The following is a 24113-nucleotide window of genomic DNA, read 5'->3' on the forward strand; positions in this document are numbered from 1 at the left end:
CATTTGACCAAGTTATAGACCAATATCCTAATACTCACTACAGTGTAACATTGAAATCTAAATTCCCTGAGCTCAAGTGATCCTCCCCCTGTAGCCTCCCAAGTAGCTGGAACTATAGGTGAGCACCACCATGCCCAGCTAATTTTTGTATTTTTTTTTCTAGCAACAGGGTCTTGCTATGTTGGCCAGGCTGGTCTTGAACTCCCGGGCTCAAGCCATTCTCCTGCCTCAGCCTCCCAAAATGCCGGCTGTCTTGGTGTTTAATATCATAACTACTGCTCGTGAATCAGAAAACCCGCCATTTTTGAAGTTTATTTTTTTCCCCCAATGATAGTAGATGAAGTAAGCAGTTTGTAGTCCTAGTACTGTACTGAAAATTTGAAAACTAGTGGTACACCTTATTGTTTAGTATGCTTTTGTTGTTGCTGTGTTCATGGCAGTTGAGATTTCCTTCTGTGAGAGAATTCACATCTGTTTATGGGAGAATTGATCATCTTGCAAGTTTTTATTTTAATGGTTTAAAAATAACAGGGCATTTCTAGTTTATGTCCTTTGGTTTCAAACCTGCTCCAAGGGATAGTATCTCTGGCCTCAGGTTCTGAATTGATCCAGTCATAACAACTTAATGGGCATTACTGGGGAGAGTTCTTAAGAGACTCTTATCTTTTAAGCAGCATACTCTACTCAATTAACCAGCCTTTTAATGGAGGGCAGATAGAATAGAATATGAAGTTAGTGAATTAGTATTTTGGGCTAGAATGAATCTAAGGATTTTTAGCTTAACATTGTAACATCTTTATAATATTAAGTAAATTCTAAATTTCATATGTTGCATTTCAGTTAAAAAAATTAAAACTAAGTAAAACTTAAAATCAAATATAGATGAGAGATTTCATTTTACTTGTTTGTTTTTAGACACCCATCAATTATTTTTATTGATGAGCTGGATGCACTTTGTCCGAAAAGAGAGGGGGCCCAGAATGAAGTGGAAAAAAGAGTTGTGGCTTCACTCTTAACACTGATGGATGGCATTGGTTCAGTAAGTATAGCACTAGTATTGATTCTATGTAGGGTTAATTCTTAATACTTATGTGTAGTGGTAAAAACTATTGAATGTGTCAGAGTCTTTGGATATTTTAGGATAAAGGAAAACTATTAGCCATAGCAACTAGGGGAAAGATCTGTAAAATAATTTGCTTTAGTAGATTACTTAGTAACTGCTAGGACAACATCATAACCTGGCAGGTTTTTTCTAGCATATAAAATACTATACCATGATGGATTTATTTTGTGATAAATGCTGTTAGCTTTAAAACTTGAAGCAAAGATCAGTAAGGAAGATTTAGCAGTTAAATTTTAAGGGATTTTATTTTATTACTATTTATTATTATTGTTTTTGAGATGGAGTCTTGCCCTGTCATCCAGGCTGGAGTGCAGTGGCGCAGTCTCAGCTAACTGCAACCTCCGCCTTCCGGGTTCAAGCGATTCTCCTGCCTCAGCCTCCTGAGTAGCTGGGACTACAGGCATGCACCATCACACCTGGCTAATTTCTTTTTAAATCTTTTTAGTAGAGATGGGGTTTCACCACGTTGGCCAGGCTGGTCTCGAACTCCTGACCTTGTCATCTACCCGCCTTGGCCTTCCAAAGTGCTGGGATTATAGGCGTGAGCCGCTACATCTGGTCTTAGGGGTTTTTATTAAGAAATGTCATGAGTAAGTCTTATTACCCATGTACAAATGGACTCTTTCAAGGCTTTGTACTAGGGAAATGGAAGAAAGTGAGAATAATGCAAAATGTTTTGTATAACATTTAAAAAAAACTTATTCATATTACCAGATTCTCTCATAGGGGATATGTTCTCTCTTTTTTTTTTTTTTTGGAGACGGAGTTTTGCTCTTGTTGCCCAGGCTGGAGTGCAATGGCACGATCTCAGCTCACTGCAACCTCCGCCTCCCAGGTTCAAGCAATTCTCCTGCCTCAGCCTCCCGAGTAGCTGGGATTACAGGCATGTACCACCATGCCTGGCTGATTTTGTATTTTTAGTAGAGACGGGGTTTCTCCATGTTCAGGCTGGTCTCGAGCTCCTGACCTCAGGTGATCCTCCCGCCTCGGCCTCCCAAAGTGCTGGGATTACAGGAGTGAGCCACCGCGCCCAGCCGGGATATGTTCTTTTATTAATAAAAACTATATGCTAATTATGGAAGGAACATTCATAGGACTAATAAGAGAATAGGCATGAACAAAAATTTTGTAAGACTCTTGACATCCATGAATTAGAAAAATACACTTTTTATGCTGGATTATGAATAAGTAAAGTTTTTAGAATCATAATATGTTAGAACCACAATAAATTTTAGAAATTATGTAGTATCAAGTCTCTTTTGCACATTAAAAAACTGGTCATTTAGATTTTTTTTTTTTTTTTATACTTTAAGTTTTAGGGTATATGTGCACAATGTGCAGGTTAGTTACATATGTATACATGTGCCATGCTGGTGTGCTGCACCCATTAACTCATCATTTAGCATTAGTTATATCTCCTAATGCTATCCCTCCCCCCTGCCCCCACTCCACAACAGGCCCCAGAGTGTGATGTTCCCCTTCCTGTGTCCATGTGTTCTCATTGTTCAATTCCCATCTATGAGTGAGAACATGCGGTGTTTGGTTTTTTGTCCTTGCGATAGTTTGCTGAGAATGATGATTTCCAATTTCATCCATGTCCCTACAAAGGACATGAACTCATCATTTTTTATGGCTGCATAGTATTCCATGGTGTATATGTGCCACATTTTCTTAATCCAGTGTATCATTGTGGGACATTTGGGTTGGTTCCAAGTCTTTGTTATTGTGAATAGTGCCGCAATAAACATATGTGTGCATGTGTCTTTATAGCAGCATGATTTATAGTCCTTTGAGTATATACCCAGTAATGGGATGGCTGGGTCAAATGGTATTTCTAGTTCTAGATCCCTGAGGAATCGCCACACTGACTTCCACAATGGCTGAACTAGTTTACAGTCCCACCAACAGTGTAAAAGTGTTCCTATTTCTCCACATCCTCTCCAGCACCTGTTATTTCCTGACTTTTTAATGATCGCCATTCTAACTGGTGTGAGATGGTATCTCATTGTGGTTTTGATTTGCATTTCTCTGATGGCCAGTGATGGTGAGCATTTTTTCATGTGTCTTTTGACTGCATAAATGTCTTCTTTTGAGAAGTGTCTGTTCATATCCTTTGCCCACTTTTTGATGGGGTTGTTTATTTTTTTCTTGTAAATTTGTTTGAGTTCATTGTAGATTCTGGATATTAGCCCTTTGTCAGATGAGTAGGTTGTGAAAATTTTCTCCCATTCTGTAGGTTGCCTGTTCACTCTGATGGTAGTTTCTTTTGCTGTGCAGAAGCTCCTTAGTTTAATTAGATCCCATTTGTCAATTTTGGCTTTTGTTGGCATTGCTTTTGGTGTTTCATAGGCATGAAGTCCGTACCCATGCCTATGTCCTGAATGGTAATGCCTAGGTTCTCTTCTAGGGTTTTTATGGTTTTAGGTCTAACATTTAGGTCTTTAATCCATCTTGAATTAATTTTTGTATAAGGTGTAAGGAAGGGATCCAGTTTCAGCTTTCTACATATGGCTAGCCAGTTTTCCCAACACCATTTATTAAATAGGGAATCCTTTCCCCATTGCTTGTTTTTCTCAGGTTTTTCCAAAGATCAGATAGTTGTAGATATGTGGCGTTATTTCTGAGGGCTCTGTTCTGTTCCATTGATCTATATCTCTGTTTTGGTACCAATACCATGCTATTTTGGTTACTGTAGCCTTGTAGTATAGTTTGAAGTCAGGTAGCATGATGCCTCCAGCTTTGTTCTTTTGGCTTAGGATTGACTTGGTGATGCGGGCTCTTTTTTGGTTTCATATGAACTTTAAAGTAGTTTTTTCCAATTCTGTGAAGAAAGTCCTTGGTAGCTTGATGGGGATGGCATTGAATCTATAAATTACCTTGGGCAGTATGGCCATTTTCACGATATTGATTCTTCCTACCCATGAGCATGGAATGTTCTTCCATTTGTTTGTATCCTCTTTTATTTCATTGAGCAGTGGTTTGTAGTTCTCCTTGAAGAGGTCCTTCACATCCCTTGTAAGTTGGATTCCTAGGTATTTTATTCTCTTTGGAGCAATTGTGAATGGGAGCTCACTCATGATTTGGCTCTCTGTTTGTCTGCTATTGGTGTATAAGAATGCTTGTGATTTTTGTACATTGATTTTGTATCCTGGGACTTTGCTGAAGTTGCTTATCAGCTTAAGGAGGTTTTGGACTGAGACAATGGGGTTTTCTAGATATACAATCATGTCGTCTGCAAACAGGGACAATTTGACTTCCTCTTTTCCTAATTGAATACCCTTTATTTCCTTCTGCCTAATTGCCCTGGCCAGAACTTCCAACACTATGTTGAATAGGAGTGGTGAGAGAGGGCATCCCTGTCTTGTGCCAGTTTTCAAAGGGAATGCTTCCAGTTTTTGCCCATTCAGTATGATACTGGCTGTGGGTTTGTCATAGATAGCACTTATTATTTTGAGATACGTCCCATCAATACCTAATTTATTGAGGGTTTTTAGCATGAAGGGTTGCTGAATTTTGTCAAAGGCCTTTTCTGCATCTATTGAGATAATCATGTGGTTTTTGTCTTTGGCTCTGTTTATATGCTGGATTACATTTATTGATTTGCATATATTGAACCAGCCTTGCATCCCAGGGATGAAGCCCACTTGATCATGGTGGATAAGCTTTTTGATGTGCTGCTGGATTCGTTTTGCCAGTATTTTATTGAGGATTTTTGCATCAATGTTCATCAAGGAGATTGGTCTAAAATTATCTTTTTCGCTTGTGTCTCTGCCCAGCTTCGGTATCAGGATGATGCTGGCCTCATAAAATGAGTTAGGGAGGATTCCCTCTTTTTCTATTGATTGGAATAGTTTCAGAAGGAATGGTACCAGTTCCTCCTTGTACCTCTGGTAGAATTCGGCTGTGAATCCATCTGGTCCTGGACTCTTTTTGGTTGGTAAGCTATTGATTATTGCCACAATTTCAGCTCCTGTTATTGGTCTATTCAGAGATTCAACTTCTTCCTGGTTTAGTCTTGGGAGGGTGTATGTGTCGAGGAATTTATCCATTTCTTCTAGATTTTCTAGTTTATTTGTGTAGAGGTGTTTGTAGTATTCTCTGATGGTAGTTTGTATTTCTGTGGGATTGGTGGTGATATCCCCTTTATCATTTTTTATTGCGTCTATTTGATTCTTCTCTATTTTTTTCTTTATTAGTCTTGCTAGCAGTCTATCAATTTTGTTGATCCTTCCAAAATACGAGCTCCTGGATTCATTAATGTTTTGAAGGGTTTTTTAATGTCTCTATTTCCTTCAGTTCTGCTCTGATCTTAGTTATTTCTTGCCTTCTGCTAGCTTTTGAATGTGTTTGCTCTTGCTTTTCTAGTTCTTTTAATTGTGATGTTAGGGTGTCAATTTTGGATCTTTCCTGCTTTCTCTTGTGGGCATTTAGTGCTATAAATTTCCCTCTACACACTCCTTTGAATGTGTCCCAGAGATTCTGGTATGTTGTGTCTTTGTTCTCATTGGTTTCAAAGAACATCTTTATTTCTGCCTTCATTTCGTTGTGTACCCAGTAGTCATTCAGGAGCAGGTTGTTCAGTTTCCATGTAGTTGAGCGGTTTTGAGTGAGTTTCTTAATCCTGAGTTCTAGTTTGATTGCACTGTGGTCTGAGAGACAGTTTGTTATAATTTCTGTTCTTTTGCATTTGCTGAGGAGAGCTTTACTTCCAACTATGTGGTCAATTTTGGAATAGGTGTGGTGTGGTGCTGAAAAGAATGTATATTCTGTTGATTTGGGGTGGAGAGTTGTGTAGGTGTCTATTAGGTCCACTTGGTGCAGAGCTGAGTTCAATTCCTGGGTATCCTTGTTAACTTTCTGTCTTGTTGGTCTGTCTAATGTTGACAATGGGGTGTGAAACTCTCCCATTATTATTGTGTGGGCGTCTAAGTCTCTTTGTAGGTCACTCAGGACTTGCTTTATGAATCTGGGTGCTCCTGTTTTGGGTGCATATATATTTAGGATAGTTAGCTCTTCTTGTTGAATTGATCCCTTTACCATTATGTAATGGCCTTCTTTGTCTCTTTTGATCTTTGTTGGTTTAAAGTCTGTTTTATCAGAGACTAGGATTGTAACCCCTGCCTTTTTTTGTTTTCCATTTGCTTGGTAGATCTTCCTCCATCCTTTTATTTTGAGCCTATGTGTGTCTCTGCACATGAGATGGGTTTCCTGAATACAGCACACTGATGGGTCTTGACTCTTTATGCAATTTGCCAGTCTGTGTCTTTTAATTGGAGCATTTAGTCCATTTACATTTAAAGTTAATATCATTATGTGTGAATTTGATCCTGTCATTATGATGTTAGCTGGTTATTTTGCTCGTTAGTTGATGCAGTTTCTTCCTAGTCTCAATGGTCTTTACATTTTGGCATGATTTTGCAGCGGGTGGTACCGGCTGTTCTTTTCCTTGTTTAGTGTTTCCTTCAGGAGCTCTTTTAGGGCAGGCCTGGTGGTGACAAAATCTCTCAGCATTTGCTTGTCTGTAAAGTATTTTATTTCTCCTTCACTTATGAAGCTTAGTTTGGCTGGATATGAAATTCTGGGTTGAAAATTCTTTTCTTTAAGAATGTTGAATATTGGCCCCCACTCTCTTCTGGCTTGTAGGGTTTCTGCTGAGAGATCTACTGTTAGTCTGATGGGCTTCCCTTTGTGGGTAACCTGACCTTTCTCTCTGGCTGCTCTTAACATTTTTTCCTTCATTTCAACTTTGGTGAATCTGACAATTATGTGTCTTGGAGTTGCTCTTCTGGAGGAGTATCTTTGTGGCGTTCTCTGTATTTCCTGAATCTGAATGTTGGCCTGCCTCGCTAGATTGGGGAAGTTCTCCTGGATAATATCCTGCAGAGTGTTTTCCAACTTGGTTCCATTCTCCCTGTCACTTTCAGGTACACCAGTCAGACGTAGATTTGGTCTTTTCACATAGTCCCATATTTCTTGGAGGCTTTGTTCGTTTCTTTTTATTCTTTTTTCTCTAAACTTCCCTTCTTGCTTCATTTCATTCATTTCATCTTCCATCACTGATACCCTTTCTTCCAGTTGATTGCATCGGCTCCTGAGGCTTCTGCATTCTTCACGTAGTTCTCGAGCCTTGGCTTTCAGCTGCATCAGCTCTTTTAAGCACTTCTCTGTATTGATTATTCTAGTTATACATTCGTCTAAATTTTTTTCAAAGTTTTCAACTTTTTTGCCTTTGGTTTGAATTTCTTCCCGTAGCTCGGAGTAGTTTGATCGTCTGAAGCCTTCTTCTCTCAACTCGTCAAAGTCATTCTCTGTCCAGCTTTGTTCCATTGCTGGTGAGGAACTGCGTTCCTTTGGAGGAGGAGAGGCACTCTGCTTTTTAGAGTTTCCAGTTTTTCTGCTCTGTTTTTTCCCCATCTTTGTGGTTTTATCTGCGTTTGGTCTTTGATGATGGTGATGTACAGATGGGTTTTTGGTGTGGATGTCCTTTCTGTTTGTTAGTTTTCCTTCTAACAGACAGGACCCTCAGCTGCAGATCTGTTGGAGTTTGCTAGAGGTGCACTCCAGACGCTGTTTGCCTGGGTATCAGCAGCGGTGTCTGCAGAACAGCGGATTTTCGTAAACCGCAAATGCTGCTGTCTGATCGTTCCTCTGGAAGTTTTGTCTCAGAGGAGTACCCGGCCGTGTGAGGTGTCAGTCTGCCCCTACTGGGGGTGCCTCCCAGTTAGGCTGCTCGGGTGTCAGGGGTCAGGGACCCACTTGAGGAGGCAGTCTGCCCGTTCTCAGATCTCCAGCTGCGTGCTGGGAGAACCACTGCTCTCTTCAAAGCTGTCAGACAGGGACATTTAAGTCTGCAGAGGTTACTGCTGTCTTTTTGTTTGTCTGTGCCCTGCCCCCAGAGGTGGAGCCTACAGAGGCAGGCAGGCCTCCTTGAGCTGTGGTGGGCTCCACCCAGTTCAAGCTTCCTGGCTGTGGCTGCTTTGTTTACTTAAGCAAGCCTGGGCAATGGTGGGCGCCCCTCCCCTAGCCTCACTGCCGCCTTGCAGTTTGATCTCAGACTGCTGTGCTAGCAATCAGCGAGACTCCGTGGGTGTAGGACCCTCCGAGCCAGGTGTGGCATATAATCTCCTGGTGCACTGTTTCCTAAGCCCATCGGAAAAGTGCAGTATTAGGGTGGGAGTGACCCGATTTTCCAGGTGCTGTCTGTCACCCCTTTCCTTGACCAGCAAAAGGAACTCCCTGACCCCTTGCACTTCCCGAGTGAGGCAATGCCTCACCCTGCTTCGGCTCGCGCACGGTGCGCTGCACCCACTGTCCTGTGCCCACTGTCTGGCACTCCCTAGTGAGATGAACCCGGTACCTCAGATGGAAATACAGAAATCACCAGTCTTCTGTGTCGCTCACGCTGGGAGCTGTAGACTGGAGCTGTTCCTGTTCGGCCGTCTTTGCTTCTCCCCGAACTTTTTGTTTTTTACTGTCTAGTGGCAGAAAGTAAATATGTGAAAATAATATAAAGGTTTGGCACTAAGTCACTTATATACTAATGTGTTAATAATTTTAAGAGTCTGTAAGAGAAGGGTTGTCACCTGGTGGAGGCTGCCTAACTGGTTCTCAGTCCTGGAACAGTACCTAGGAGTGATTTTCATGTCCCAGGTTGATTCTCAGGTTATAAAGTTGAAGAATTCAGTGTTATTAGTAGGCTGGAGATGATAGAGTTGTGAGGACAGACTGACCCATGATAATAATACTTACAAGAGAATCATGTTATAAAATAGTGTTATAGTTTGTCCATTTACAGTAAGAGATGTGACTGTTAAGCAGACCAAATGTTTGTGTTTATGGATGACCATATTTTCACCTTGATGGCAAATATAGAGAGCTGTCTTATAATTACAAGGGTTCTTGGTAAGTAGGAAATCAGATGAAAGGCTTAGTGTTGGAGAATCTTAATTATTTCAATCTGCTGTCTCTTTCTCTGCCACTGGGATAAGCCTGTTGTGGATTAGTATTCTTGCCTTTGGGCAAGGAATGGAAACATGTGATACTGATAATTTTAGTCTGAATATTTTTAAGGGTCTGTTTTTGTACTTCTAAACTTATAATTCATAGATTCGCTGTAGTCCATGCATTGTCTGTTGGCACATTCAGTATAATTGATTAGGTTTGAGCTTTTTTTTATTTTTATTTTTTAACATAAATTGCATTCCAGTTATGCTTGTCTCTAGGTCATCTGAATAGAATATTGGATAATTTCTACAGGTGGCTGATCATGATCATAGTTCTTTATTATTTGGTTTTCCTAATTTCATTTTCAGAGAGTAAAAATACCTATATATTCAAAGGTGGCTGATACTTGGATATTGGTTATATTGTTGTCTCTTATTTTCAGGAATTTAAAAATGTATCCATATTAAAAAAACTAGTCTATAAGCGAAGACTTTTTAGATAACTTTCTAATAGAATCTTGTTCTATTTGAGTATTATATGTGTCATAATCCTGACTTTCAAGTAGGGGAAAAGGACTATTTAAAACAATTAAAACAATTATATGGTACATATTATATATATGTTATTTTTTATGAGAATGATACAGTTAAGATGTGAGAAGTAAGAGAGATGTCATAGTAGATGGAGAGGTGAGTATTGTAAAACTTTCTACAGGAGGAAGCGTTTAGGCTGAACACTGAAAAATGTATAATAAAAGTAATAAATGTATAATAAAAATGTATTACTAATAAAAGTAATTGATAGGTAATGAAAGCGTAAGAAATAGGACTTAGTAGCCTGGACAGTTAGATGTTTCATCCTTGTCTATACAGCCAGTGTGTGCCTCTCACTTTTTTTTTCTAACTTTCAGAAAAATAAATTTATTTTCATTTTATTTTGTTAGGAAGTAAGTGAAGGACAAGTGTTGGTTCTTGGGGCCACAAATCGCCCTCATGCCTTGGATGCTGCTCTCCGAAGACCTGGGCGATTTGATAAAGAGATTGAGATTGGAGTTCCCAATGCTCAGGACCGGCTAGATATTCTCCAGAAACTGCTTCGAAGGGTACCCCATTTGCTCACTGAGGCTGAGCTGCTGCAGCTGGCAAATAGTGCTCATGGATACGTTGGAGCAGACTTGAAAGTCTTGTGTAATGAAGCAGGTGAGTGTGGTTTGCTGTGGTGAGTCTCTATTGATGCACTTAACTCCAGTTTACTTACATACAAATAATTTATATTTTACTGATTTCTTAATGGAAGTAGCTTTGTTTCTAATTATAAAATGTGTAATTTTTATTTGAAAAAATTTTTATTTCAAAAACCTAGATGATTCAGAAGACTGTAAAAAAAAATAAAAATCACTCAATCCTACCTCTAAAGGATAACCACCATTATAGTGTATACAGTCAGCCCTCCATATCCTTGGGCTCAGCATCTGAGGAGTCAACCAACTGTGGTCTGAAAATATTCAGGAAAAAAAAAAGTTAAAACAGTAAAAAATAATAAAAATTTAAAAAATATAGTATCACAACTACAGTTGACCCTTGAACTATGAGGGCTTGAACTGCATGGGTCCACTTATATATGAATATTTTTCAATAAATATATTGGAAAATTTTTTGGAGATTCGCAACAATTTGAAAAAACTTGCTTTTTCTTTAGCTTACTTTATTGTAAGAATACAGCATATAATACATATAAAAAATATGGTTAATCAGCTGTTTATGTTATTGGCAAGGCTTCAGGTCAACAATAGGCTATTAGTAGTTAGTTTTTGGGGGAGTCAGAAGTTATGCATAGTTTTTTGACTGCACAGGGATTGGTGTCCCTGACCCCCAAGTTGTTGAGGGGTCAACTGTATTTACATAGCATTTACATGGGATCAGGTAAAAGTAATCTAGAGATTATTTAAATTATATGGGAGGATGTGTGTAGTCTATATGCAAATACTATGCCATTAACGGGCTTGAGCAGTCCTTAGATTTTGGTATCTTAGGGGTCCTGGAACAAATACTCCATAGATACTAAGGGATGACTATATCCTACTAGACTTCTCCAGAGTATACACACACACACACACACACACACACACACACATGCATGGACATGTAATCAGATCCATTGGTGGCGGTATTGATGATGACAATATTTATTGATATATTGTGCTGTGCTGTGGAAATCAGGGAGAAGTGTAAACTGGAGAATCACAATTTTCCTTAAAATTGAGTGTCATGCCGGACCCCTATTAACTTCAGTGGGATGGTACCAAGTTTGAGAGGCCAAAGAAGGGACCCAGAGCCAATAAATGAAACTTAGGGCTTATTTGGCAGAACTTACTTACAGGGCGGCCCAGTGGTGATGGGCTGGACAGGAGAACTGCAATCACTTGCAAAAAGCATGCAGCTTGTATAGCATTTTCACTTAGCATCCTCCCCCCAGCAACTTCCACATGGCAACCTCCTTTCTTAAGTTATTGCTTTCAGGTGCATCTGCCATATACTCCGCACCAGCATACCCTTGCGTGGCCCTCACATTCTTATGCCTTTCTGCAATGATATCCCTGGGGCCAGGTATGTGGAGGAGCATTGCAGCCAGATGCTGCAGTAGCAATATAAACTACAATAACAAAAAAGAATAACAAATAGAATAACAATCATACTGTATAGAAAGTTTTTCAAGGGCTTGGGAGTTAATTAAAACACATGGTTATAGGGTTTTAAGACTTAGATTCTGTAGTGGAAATATGGGTTTTTAAGGCCTGCATGGCCTGGGTTACATCGTGAGAGTCATCAGGAATACATACACAACAGGTTTTAATTAATCCATAGGTTCCGCCCTTGTGGGGGCAGTTAAGATGTCCAGGGCCATGTGATTTTACAAAGAAGGGTGCATAACACACTATCTCTATCTCGCTGCTGTCATCCACTCTAGCCCATCATTGTGTACAGCCTACCTACAGTGGGGAGTGACATTAACTTGCTCCTTTACCAGGCGGAAAATATGCCATCTCATGTCGTTGGTGGTGGGAAACTTGCTGCATGAGGTGCTGTTGTCGCTGAAGGGGAATAGGTGAAGGTCACTATACCAGGTATCGAAGTGGCCCCAGGTACTCATGTTAACTGCCTTGGTGTGGCATGGCAGGCCCAAAGCGGAGGAGAGGGGGAGCTCTCCGCAGACCCAGCAGTCTGTTTTCTTCTGGAGAGAGATAACCATCTGCACCCAGTCAGCGAAGAGGTTTGCAGCACACCATCTATGGGCAAAAGGTGAGTTGTTTAGTGGGTACAAGAAAGGACAAGTCCTGGCCATTTAACAAGACATGGGGAGTTGTGTCATTCTGAGAGAGCACCACCCCTGGCAGCAGCCTGATGCCTGGTTTACGATACCAAATGGACTGGCTCCCCTCTGTAATGTGTTGCAGGAGGCCAGAGGAAGACAGTGGAGGTATAATGTTTCATGAGAGGATGTTCATCCCCTTGCACAAGGGAGGACTAGGATTCATTATTTTAGAATTACAGTGGAGAGTATGGTATGAAATAGGTGTGACATATATATCCTGTTCTAGGCCCTTCCCCCATGGAGCAGAAAAACTGAACCATCGGGCTGGTTTGCCATTTCCCAGAACCACGTAATGATGTGCTCCCCAGTAGGTTGGTCCTGTGGCAAGGGCCATAGCAGATTACTTTGTGTCCCAGGTTGGGGGCAAAGGTCTGCTGTCCCTTACCCTGTCTACCTGGATCCTGATGGTCGTATCACATCCTTGTGTTAGAAGAGTATACATCATGGGGTGATGAGAATGTGCATATTCATTCAGGTTGTGCACAGCTGCTGGTAAGCAGCGTGTCCACAGAGCCAACTCCTATAGGAGTTGTTTCAACAGTCCATTCGTTTGTTCAGTCAGCCCCACTGCTGTAGGGTTGTACAGCAGGTGAAAATGCCAGTGGATATCCAGGGCCTCTGCCTATTCTTGTACTTTATATCTGGTAAAGTATGAGCCCTAGTCATTGTTAATTTTTTTTTTTTTGAGATGGAGTTTCGCTCTTGTTGCCCAGACTGGAGCGCAATGGCGCGATCTCGGCTCACTGCAACCTCCGCCTCCTGAGTTCAAGCAATTCTCCTGCCTCAGCCTCCTAAGTAGCTGGGATTACAGATGTGTACCACCACACCTGGCTAATTTTTTGTATTTTTAGTAGAGACAGGTTTCACTATGTTGGGCAGGCTGGTCTCAAACTCCTGACCTCAGGTGATCCACCCGCCTCAGCCTCTCAAAGTGGTGGGATTACAGGCGTGAGCCACTGTGTCTGGCCCATTGTTACTATTGATGGAGACGCTGTAGGCTGCACACATCTGTTCTGGTCCTTTTATGGTGGCATGCTTGCTGGGTTATGCTCGCAGTAGCCCTGTGCAGGTTTCTGCACAAGTTAAGGCATAGTGGCAGCCATCCAATAGGGGCAAAGATCCTATGTAGTCTACCTGCCACCATTGTGCTGGGCTCTGGCCCTGGGTGATCTTTCTGGTATCAGGTGGCAAGGGCCTGGGGTGTTCCTGTGCACAGGTAAGACATTGCTGACAGATGTGTACTGTGTCTTTGTATCATAGTGGCAGGCTCCAATTCTTTGCTATGGCCCAAAGGGTAAGTTGTCCCCTATGTCCTGTCTTCTTTTGTAACCAGTTGACCACATCGTCTGTGGGGACTCCCTTGAGGAGACGAATGCAGGTTAATTTGTCTGCCTGTTGATTTCCAGGTTGGTGTAGATGCAGTGTGGGGATCCACATGGTAGATCATTTTATGCATCCCCCAGATGCAATGGGGAATGTCCTTCTACATGTCAGTGCACCAAAGGAGGTGACCTGCTACTGTCTAGTCCTGTGCTTCCCATTGTAGTAGCCACATGGTGAGTCCCTTTACATTGGATTAGGTAAAAGTAATCTAGAGATTATTTAAATTATATGGGAGGATGTACATAGGCTACATGCAAATACTATGCCATTTTATATAAGAGGCTTGAGCTGTCCTTAGATTTTGGTATCTTAGGGGTCCTGGAACCGATACCCCATAGATACTAAGGGATGACTGTATCCTATCAGACTTTTCCAAAGTACACACACACACACACACACACACACACACACACGCACACACATGTAATCAGATGCATTGTTGGCAGTATTGATGAAGACAATATTTATTGATATATCGTGCTGTGGAAATCAGGGAGAAGTGTGTACTGGAGAATCACAATTTTCCTTAAGGAATGTCATGCCGGATGCCTGTTAACTTCAGACAGCCCACCTGTGAGTACACAGGACTGCTGGGTCTGGCTTATAGAGGAGGACCATCCTGGCAGCTTGCAGCTCAGCTCATTGGCTGCTATGTCCTTGGCCTGTATCATCAATCCAGATCCTGTCAGTGGATGGCTGGATGGCCATGCCTGTTCAAGTGCAAGGATTGTCTCGTGACAAGCTGTTTGTGTACCAGGCCTGGTCAGACATTGGGCGGTCAGACATTGGGCCCTGTCTATCCTGTATGAAGGAGAGCATCTATGGAGGCTCAGCAGCCTCCCTTAAAGACTATGTGACAGTTGTTACATAGATGACAGGGCCAAGCACTGAATGGAGCTCTGAGCTCAAGGGGCTATTAATGTGCTCCTTTGTTGCAGGTATGCAAGCCATTTGGCCACAGTCTGTGTCTGGGCATTCCCAGACTTCAGTTTCTGGAAGATACCCTTTAGCCAACCTGCTTTGGGGTACTGGCTGCGTACTAGCATCAGGACCCCTTTTGTAATGTCCTCTACTTGTTGTAAGGCATAATGTATAGCACAGAGTTGTTGTTCCATCACACTGTATCTAACTGCACCCTTTTTCCGTAGCTGGGACCAGAATCCTAAAGGCGCATATGTATGTCTCTGCCTTTGCCACGGGCCTCACCCAAACCCCTCAGGGTAACTGGCTACATCTAGTTCACAGGCTGTCTCTGCACCTGAACTCACAAGGCTTGTATTTATTTCACTGTGACTTCAGCTGGTTCAAAGGCCTCATCCTCCTTCGTGGATTAGTCTCAGTGGGCCCCCTTCTTGACTAAACAGTATAGGGGTCTAAGGAGTTGGGCCAAATGGGGAATAAAATGATGCCCATACCCTAGGAGTCCTAAGAAGATTTATAGCTGCTTTGGTGTCACATGATGTGAGTAGGCCTGCACCCTATCCATAATGGCAGACTCAAGTATTTGGCTGATAAGCCTGGACTCTGGATTTTTGTCTGTGTTTATAGCTCATCCTGTTTGCCAGATGAGGCAGCAAGGTGTGAGGGCGCAGTTTGAAAGCTGGAAAAAGACTCAGAAGTTAGCACGATATCATCAGTGTAATGGAAAATGTGTACCCCTTCCAGGACCTCCATGGCTATATAAATATCCCTGGGGCAAGATGGTAAAAGTCTGTTGTTCTTCTCAGGTGAATGTAAATTGGTCTTTACTCTCTGCGGCAATGGGGATGCTGAAAAAGGCATTGGTTAAATCAATAACAGAGTGGTAGTGGTATGTGTCCAGTGCCTCTCCCGCCCTCTTTAGAAGGGAGGTGATATTGGGAACAGGTGCATACATTGGGGGGACTGCCTTATTTAATTCCCAGTAATCTACTGTCATTGTCCATGTCCCATCAGGCTTCCACATGGGCCGTACATGGCTGTTGTATGGGCTGTGCGCTGGCCTTATAATGCCTCCTTGGGCTAACTCGTTAACAATCCCTGTGGTTTCATTATGTCCCCCCAGCAGGCAGTATTGCTTCAGTGCTACTACTTGCTGTGTGGGGTTGGCAACTGTGCTGGTGTCCATTTCGCATTCCCCTTGGTCACATGCTTCACCACTCTCAGTCAGAACTCCCCAGCAGTTGTTTGGAGGGTCAAGCCTGATAAGATATCCATTCTCAAGATGTATTCCAAGATGGGAGCTATACATACTAAATAGGGTTTTGGTGGCAGTCTCTCAACTTGTAATACTCAGACAGTTCAACCTGTCTGATCCCCCTCCATAACCATCTTTTGCCATTTTAGCCCCTTGGAACCAACGAATGTCACCATATATGAAAGTGCATTTGGCTCTAGTATCCACTAGGGCACGCACAGTGTGTTTATTCTTAGGCGACCAATATATAGTTAGTTCTACATGTGGCCTCTGGTCCCCAGGTACCCTGGCCACCATTACTCTTATCAGGGTTCCGGGGCCTTGGCTTTCATCCAGTCTAACAGGGTTGACACTTGCTATCCCTCTGCAGGAAGGGTGGCGGGCTGAACCTGAGGCTCCTTAGTGAAGCACTCTTCTGATGTGAGCTTCTGCCACAGTCTGAACAGAACAGCATTAGGCTGTTTATCTGTTTTCATAGTAGCTGTTCCTGCCACTACCAGGTTGTGCCACATTTGTTGGTCAGTCACCCTGATGGGCCCCTTGGCCGTCTCCTTTCCTTTGGCGCCCTTGTCTTTCATCCCAGCAGCACGTACCCTTTGCCTATGCAGTTTCTCCATTTCTCATAAGTTGGTGGCTGCTTGGGCCGCCTGAGACACTGGCTGTCCTACTAGGGGGCTCTAGGTAGACACTAGCACACCATACCATTGGTTGAGTGCAGACTAAGATGGTGTCTTTCATGTTGGCGTGAAAAGCTCTTTGTTGGACCTTGGTGATGTTCAGCATAGATAGCATGTTTCATCCCTAATTCCCAGATGATGTCCTGCAATTCCTCCATAGTCTGCCATCACAAAGGAGATATGGGGATACTGCCCTCATCTGGCCACACTTCGTTGCAGCCCACAACCACCCAGCTAAGGAGGGGCATGGCCTGATCCTCATTGTTGGCACCATAGAGGTGCTGCTTCAGGGCTGGGTGGCATGCGATGGATGCCATTCCACTCATCTTGAGTCTGGAGAGTATAACACCCTCCATCCTCGTGTCCCATAGACAGAGAAGCCACCTCTCAATCAACTGTCTCTCTTCCTGAACCCAGCTTCTGCCCAGCTCCACTAGTTCCACAGTGGTGTAGTGCTGCATTGTGGTATGCTACCATCTTTCAGGCAGAGACAAGTTTTGTGGGTCTACTCCCTGCAGGCACCATTGGTCTGACTTTATCTTGGTAGAGAGAACAGGACCTCTATGGGCTTATCCCAGTCCTCACTCTGCTCCTCACTAGAGCTCTCCAATGGGTCCCCAGACTTAGGAAGATTTAGTCATATAGTCCTAACTTGGCATGGGAGCTGGCGACTCTTCAAACAGGCTGCCTGACAAGCTAGGATTTCCATTTTGTCATCCTGTTTCTGCAGGTAGGACAGTAGGGTCTCTGATGTTTTAGGTTGAGCTAGTCTGGCATCTCTTTCTACTCATAGTTCTTCCTATAACAGACAACCCCTGGCCTGTGCTGGGAGCTCAGCCTCAGTGGCTGCTGGGAGCACAGTCAAGAATGGCCAGCCGTTGTGGCTGCCACAGCTCAGGCATCTAACTTTTGCTTAGTTAGATCCACCCCCTGCAACAGCTCTTCCAGACCCTTCGATGTTTTTGGGGTGTTCTGTACTCATACATTGGGTCCCATCCATCAAGGATAGTGGCTTTTGGGCACCACATAAATGTGATGGTCAGCCCGGGATTCCCCCCTTGGATTTCCCCTTTCCTGATCTTACGGTCTCGGTGCTCATGAAATTTTTCTCCACCTTCCTGCTGGGTTCACCAGTTGTGGTACTGAGTCCGTGTTAACTTCTGTAAGGATGGCACCAGGTTCAAGAGGCAAAAGAGACCTGGAGCTAGCAAACAAGACATAGGGTTTTATTAGGGAGAACTAACATACAGGGACAGTCCAGTGGTGGTGGACTAGACAGGAGAACCTCAACTGCTTGCAAAAACATGCAGCTTATATAGCACTTTTATTTGGCACCCTCCCTGCAGCAGCCTTCACGTGGCAACCCTCCTTTCTTAAGTTATTGCTCTCAGGTGCATTTGCCATACACCCACTCCCACCGTAATGGCATTAATCCATTCCTGAGGATTAATGTTGTTACGGTCTCATGGCCTAATCGCCTCCCAGTGGTCCTACCTCTTAATACCATAAAAATATCAATTAAATTTCAACATGAGTTGTGGAAGGGACATTCAAACCATCGCAGTTATTTTAGAGCTTTAGTTCAGAAATACAAATGCAATAACTTTTACCTCCAAATCATTGACTCATAGTTGTCTAATTTAGTAGGCTTTGAAGACCCTGCCTTTAGTCTTTTTGACCTTTTATCTGGACTGATATATGTAGGGAAGGAGGCTCAAGAAGGAAAAACAGTTAGGAAAAGAAAACTTGGAAGAGATATTTAGGAATCTTTGAATATCTTACTCTTGGTGGAGAAAATCGTTTTTCTTTCATTTTATTTGATCATTACCACAATTTCTAGGTTATAGGAATCACAGTTGGGAGAGACTGCAGGTTATGTAGACTATCAAGGCAAATACAAACATTCTTTTGGTACATTTTGCTCTAGGACTGGGTCCCACTCTGTCTAGTTTCTGTGAAGCTGCTTCTAGCGTCACAGGGATTAGTGGGCCTGGTCGTAGAAATGGATTACCTAGGGATCAAAAAGCAGAAGTATCAGTAGATAGCTTTGCTTCTTTCATTGCATAAGGTGGTAATGAAGAGTCTGGATTGCTGTGTAGGTGTTGCTCTGTAGGACTTGCCATGTTCAGCATGCCTTACTAGAGACTTTTTGACTTTCTAATACATTTTATGCACTCTAGAAGGCTCTGGAATTTTTGCTGTCCAGAAATACACTGTCTGATGAAGGAGAGAGATTTGTAAACAACTACAAATATAATGATAAACTACTCATAAAAATGTAAAAATGTAGTGACTTCTGTGAGGAAAGCAAATACTGTGGTTAAATAGAAAAAATGACATCTAAGAAGAAGCTTAGAGTAGGAGTTCTACAGTGAGAAAGTGAGAAAAGGAAAACATTATTTGATTGAATCCTCCTACCAACCCTGTGATAGAAGTATCAGACAGACTCAAGAAAGGCCTCAGAGCGAGTATCCAGCAGAGCTGGGATTTAAAGCCAAGGTCATCTTACTTCAACTTCATGCTCTTAATTAAAACTAATAAAAGGTGGATCTTGTTTAGAGGGGTATAAGACTTTATAATTTAATTTTAGCCTATGATACTAAGGAGAGGATCAGTTGATAAAGTAGAAAATATGCAGGTGTTGAACTGATCTATTTTCCCCTAATCTAGCAATGAATCAGATTATGAAGAGTAGTTTTATTTATGTATTTATGTATTTATTTATTTTGAGACGGAGTCTTGCTCTGTCACCCAGGCTGGAGTGCAGTGGCGTGATCTCGGCTCACTGCAAGCTCCGCCTACGAGGAGTAGTTTTTAAAAAGATTAGTGTTGTAATTACAGAATCCAGTGGGGAAAATATGTTTGGTTTTGTGTATACTGTCCCAAATACTAGTGTATGTTGTATTATGTAGTATCATTTTCTTAACTTTATATAGCAGAATAAAATTTGAAAACAGTATGCTGGAATTTTTGCAAGAGAATTTTCTAATGAGGCAGGGTGGTATAGTGTAGAACAGGTTTTGAGAGTTGGACAGACTTGCTTTTAAAATCAGGCTTGTGATCTTAGGTTCTATGCCTTATCTGAGCCTCAGTTTTCTCCATTTGTAAATTGAGGAGATTGGAGTAGATGATATTTTAGTGTCATAATGCATTATGACATTCCCTGGACGTAAGGGAGAACAAGAAAAAAATGGAAGAAAAAGAAGGATAGGAAGAATTAGAAAAAGGAAAGGGAGAAAGAAGGTAAAGAAAAAGCCGTAAGCCTCTTCAGGCCTCATCGGCTATTTTCAGTGGTCTTCTCTTTTGTATCTGTATGAATGACTTACACTTAGGTAGTTAGGGTTTTCCCATGGTGTTCTTAGAAACAGTGCTATAAAGCAGACTAATGTTGGTTGTGAAGTGCACTGCATTTTCTCATTGGAACAGTTTTATAATTTCTGACTAAAGACAGAGGAAATTACCAGTTTGATTAGTAGTGTGACTTAGACAGAAAGCTGAAACAGTTGGGAAACTATAAGCATTTGAAGTAGTAGGACTATGTTCCAAGTGCTATAGAATAGGCATAAGTGTATCCCACTTATCGAACATAACAGCAGCATTCCTGTTTACTATGATGTGTGCATTGAGCATAGGGAAAAACATTCATTCTGCATGGTAGATTTGAACTACTCTCTTAGCTTTAAATAAAAAGAATTGGACATTTGGTGTTGCATTCCACCTCAGGTTACAGCAGTTATTAGGGAATAATTTGAGTTGCTCTCAGTCCTTTGAAATAACTGCCTACACAAGTTTGAACTCACATCTGTTTTTTGTTGTTGTTGTTGTTGTTGTTGTTGTTGTTAAACATGGTAAGTTTCCTTGGGCAGGTGCAAGCAGTCACAGTCATTACACTGATCTTAGAATTACCCAGAAAGTTAGAATAATTGTTTTTTTAAAGAGTCATGGTAATATCTTAATATTTGGAGGCAATATTAATGACTTCTGGTATATTATAGGTGCTCAATAAGTATTTGATTAGTTGAAGAATCATTTGAGAAATATGTGTGAAATCTAGGAGACATGATTATTACCCTATACACCCTTGATAAAGGAATAGTGTTTATTAATTTTGGAGTTGAGCTTAGTTTTGTTTGTAAACACCTTGGGAATCATCTCTTTTTTTCCACCCTTTGTTGCCTTCAGAAATCTCTGCTTTGCGCTGAGGAAAGAACTCTGAAGTGGTTATTCCTGCCTTTATAAGTAGCAATGAGCAAGTTATACGTTCTGTGTAATCTTCAAAAATGTAGGACAGTGAGGCTGCTTTAAATAACTGGTTTTAGTCCATTTTTGCCTTCCCACTGACAGATTTCCAAGCTTTGGCTCTGATACGGCCTTTAACTACATTTGTTTAAAACAAGTGCTTTTCAGGAGGTGTTTTCATTGTTCACCAGTTGTGCTATGTTTAAATGGAGTGCTTGTAAATGGCCACTGGCATATATGGGTAGTTAAGGCATCTTGCCCAGATTCGTGAGTTTGACACTAAGAGACTCCATCTCCAGGAGATGTATTTCTGGGTATGTAGGTTAAATCTATCTCTTTCTATTATTTATTCTTCCCCACGGAATTCAGGTTTGTTTCACATGTTTTTAATTCAGGACCAATCACTTAGAGCAAAGAGTCTTAAACATTATTATATGAGAATCACCTGTAGAATTTACTAAACTAGGTTACTGAATCCCCCTGACGAGAGTTTCTGATTCAGTAGGTCTGAGTTGGTGCTTGAGAATGCTAACAAGTTCCCAGGTGATGCTAATGCTGGTGCTAATGCGGCTGATCTGGAGACCACACTTTGAGAGCTATTGACCTATAGGGCATTAGTTCCTAAACCTCATTATGCATCAGGCTCACCTGGGAAACTACACATTCACTTATGCTCACAGTCATATTCCCACTCATAATTAAGTGTTTAAGGGAGTTAGGAAGCTGGAGGCAGGATCTATAATGTTTTCCAAGTGATTTTGAAGCAGCCAGTCTTGCCCTTGCCTGTGATTGGACATTTGATTCGCTGATTTAGGCAAGTGGTTCTCCAACCTATGTAAGAAGCATTTGTAGAGCTCGTGAAAACACAGTTCTGGGGTCTATCCTGCTGATTTCCTGTAGGTCCAGAAGGTCCAAGTGGGGCCCCAGATTTGCATTTCTAACAAGCTTGCGGGTATGTCATTGCTGCTGGTCCAAGAACTGTACTTTGAGAATCACTGATCTAGGGCAACCAACTACCCAGTTTTTGGAGATTCTCTAACTGATTTAAATAACTGGATTAAATTTAGGGATTGAAATTCTTTGACCGTCTCTAATAGTGTTGCGTTTCCTCCCAGAAGTTTTTTGTGATAGTAATGTGCTCTTCCAAACTATCATTTAACTTTGCCACTCAAGAGAAAATGAATGTCTAAATTTTTCAGTTATGTATAATGGTTCTGAATAAAATTTTAAAAGTGGCAAATAATTCTGAAAAAAAAGTCACAAGTAAAACAGTTAATTAACAATTCAGAATACAAGTAAGAGTACAGACATGTGTATTTCCTAGTTAAGATTGTGGACCTGCATGTTTGTGCTTTTTATATGTTGTGTCTCTGATGATTTTCCCTCTTCTGGACTGCCGCATAGTGAAGGAAGCTCTGTACTTTTTAACAAAAGTTGTGCACGTATGTCTAGTAATGGCATGAATTGAAGTGATTCAGAATTTCTTAGAACATAGTGAGCTATGCTTCCTGATTGTTTCTGTAATCTAAAGGTTATTATTTGTAGGATATGAATACAAAACCTCTGTAGTGTTTGTGTAGATTGTACATGCCTTTTCAGAGGATAGAAGGTTTACAATCCATACTTTGTGAGAGTGATAATGTGTCTTTTGCAGTGTGCTTACTCTCAACATCTCTAATCTTTTATTCCAGGTTACTAAATATTTTCCATATCTTTTAACTTTGTTCCCATAATGAATATGAAAATTGGAAGCACTACAATAGGAACTGTTGCTTTCAACCCTTAGATCTCGCATTATCTGAGCAGATAACAACGTTTGGTGTTTGTGATTGGGTGTGAAGCTTATTTTCAAAAGTTATATTTTCTTTATAATTAATTTTTTAGCTAGAGTGTGGTTTGATATGTCATGACTTGTCCAAAGAGCTAATGTTTTGTAGTTCACCTTTTTAAAGCAAAGAGCAGCTGCATTTTGAAATGTTTTATCTCAAATGGACAAGTTGTTTACAAGCTAGACTCTAACACATCCTGACATTTAATGCCTGTGTTTGTATTCCTGCTGGGATTAGGCTGCCTTTCTAATTAATTAGTTGCATAGCCTTTTATTAATTCCCTCAAAATTTATAATGTTTTAAATTAACAACATAGATAAGCATACTGCATTTTTTGGGAAAACATGAAATGTTAATTATGTAGCAGTGACATAAGTTTCATAAACTCTGTTGAATGTTAGAAGATGCTTACAACAGTGTTTTCCAAATATAGGGATTTATTATAAACTTATCCTTCTAAGGCTGCCTGTGCCATTTCGGGAGAGTGAATATAAATAGATCTTGATTTCTTCAAGAAGCGGACTTAGTCATTTTGTTTATGGTGAAAGGAAGTATTTGCTTTGTGTCTCTAAGAATTGTCTTTAGCATCCTTGTTAATTACACATCATTTCAACATGTTCTTACCAAATTCTCAGGCCTTGATAAGGTAGCGTAACAGAACAGGAAGAATTAAAACTCATATTTAAATAATTATTTTGTTATTACAGCACTTAAATCTGTCTAGTAGCAATACCGAATCTAATAATTGTAACTTTTTCTGAGATGGAAAATTTTATCTCTTGTCCAGTGTTCTGAGATATTTTTAGCTCATTTGTCCCTCCACCCCCAACTAGCTTACTTTAACAGGGATTTATGGAGCATCTGCTATGTATGTAATAGTCCAACTCTTATGAAAGGTTCTGTTTCTAATATTTTTTACTATTTTTTCAATTCTGTCAACGTTGTTTTCTAAGTTAGAATTACAATATTGATACTGTAGAAATTTGATATTTTAAAATAAAGTCCAGGGAAATAATGGGATTTATTGCAAAGCTTATGGTGAGCTCTACATTCAAATGCTATCATTATACTTTATCAGCTGATAAACATTGAGCAAGCTATTCAACCTCTTGGGTTTTATATCCTCACCAGCTAAGTAGGGATAACACTATATGGTTTTAAGAGTTCTTATGAGGTTTAGTAATATAGCCTGGCAGCAGTGGTGATGGTTTATATAGGCCCTTGATAAGTGTCACTTAATTTCTCCTTTTCTTCTTTAGCCTCTGGAAAATTGATATTTAGACATTTTCTAAAAATTGTATTTTACGTATATGTATGCATTTCTCTGGTAGAAGCTTATTTGGATTTTGGCAATTTTTCTGATATGAAGT

General features: G+C 41.0%; 1 protein-coding gene across 9 annotated transcripts in view; it reads left to right on the forward strand.

Moving 5' to 3' along the window:
- The window catches only part of AFG2A (AFG2 AAA ATPase homolog A), a 396134-nt gene that overhangs the window by 14562 nt on the left and 357459 nt on the right, over positions 1-24113 (forward strand). For all 9 annotated transcript variants that reach the window (XR_010133490.1, XR_010133493.1, XR_010133492.1 and 6 more), the window contains exons 8-9: positions 916-1039; positions 10011-10266. Coding sequence is in view for 5 of the 9 variants with exons in the window: in XM_055385175.2 (XP_055241150.1) it covers positions 916-1039; positions 10011-10266 (380 nt within the window). In the remaining 4 variants the exon portion in view is untranslated. The remainder of the gene's footprint in view (positions 1-915; positions 1040-10010; positions 10267-24113) is intronic.

This window comes from Gorilla gorilla, chromosome 3, assembly GCF_029281585.2.
Source record: "Gorilla gorilla gorilla isolate KB3781 chromosome 3, NHGRI_mGorGor1-v2.1_pri, whole genome shotgun sequence".
Lineage (NCBI taxonomy): Eukaryota > Metazoa > Chordata > Mammalia > Primates > Hominidae > Gorilla > Gorilla gorilla.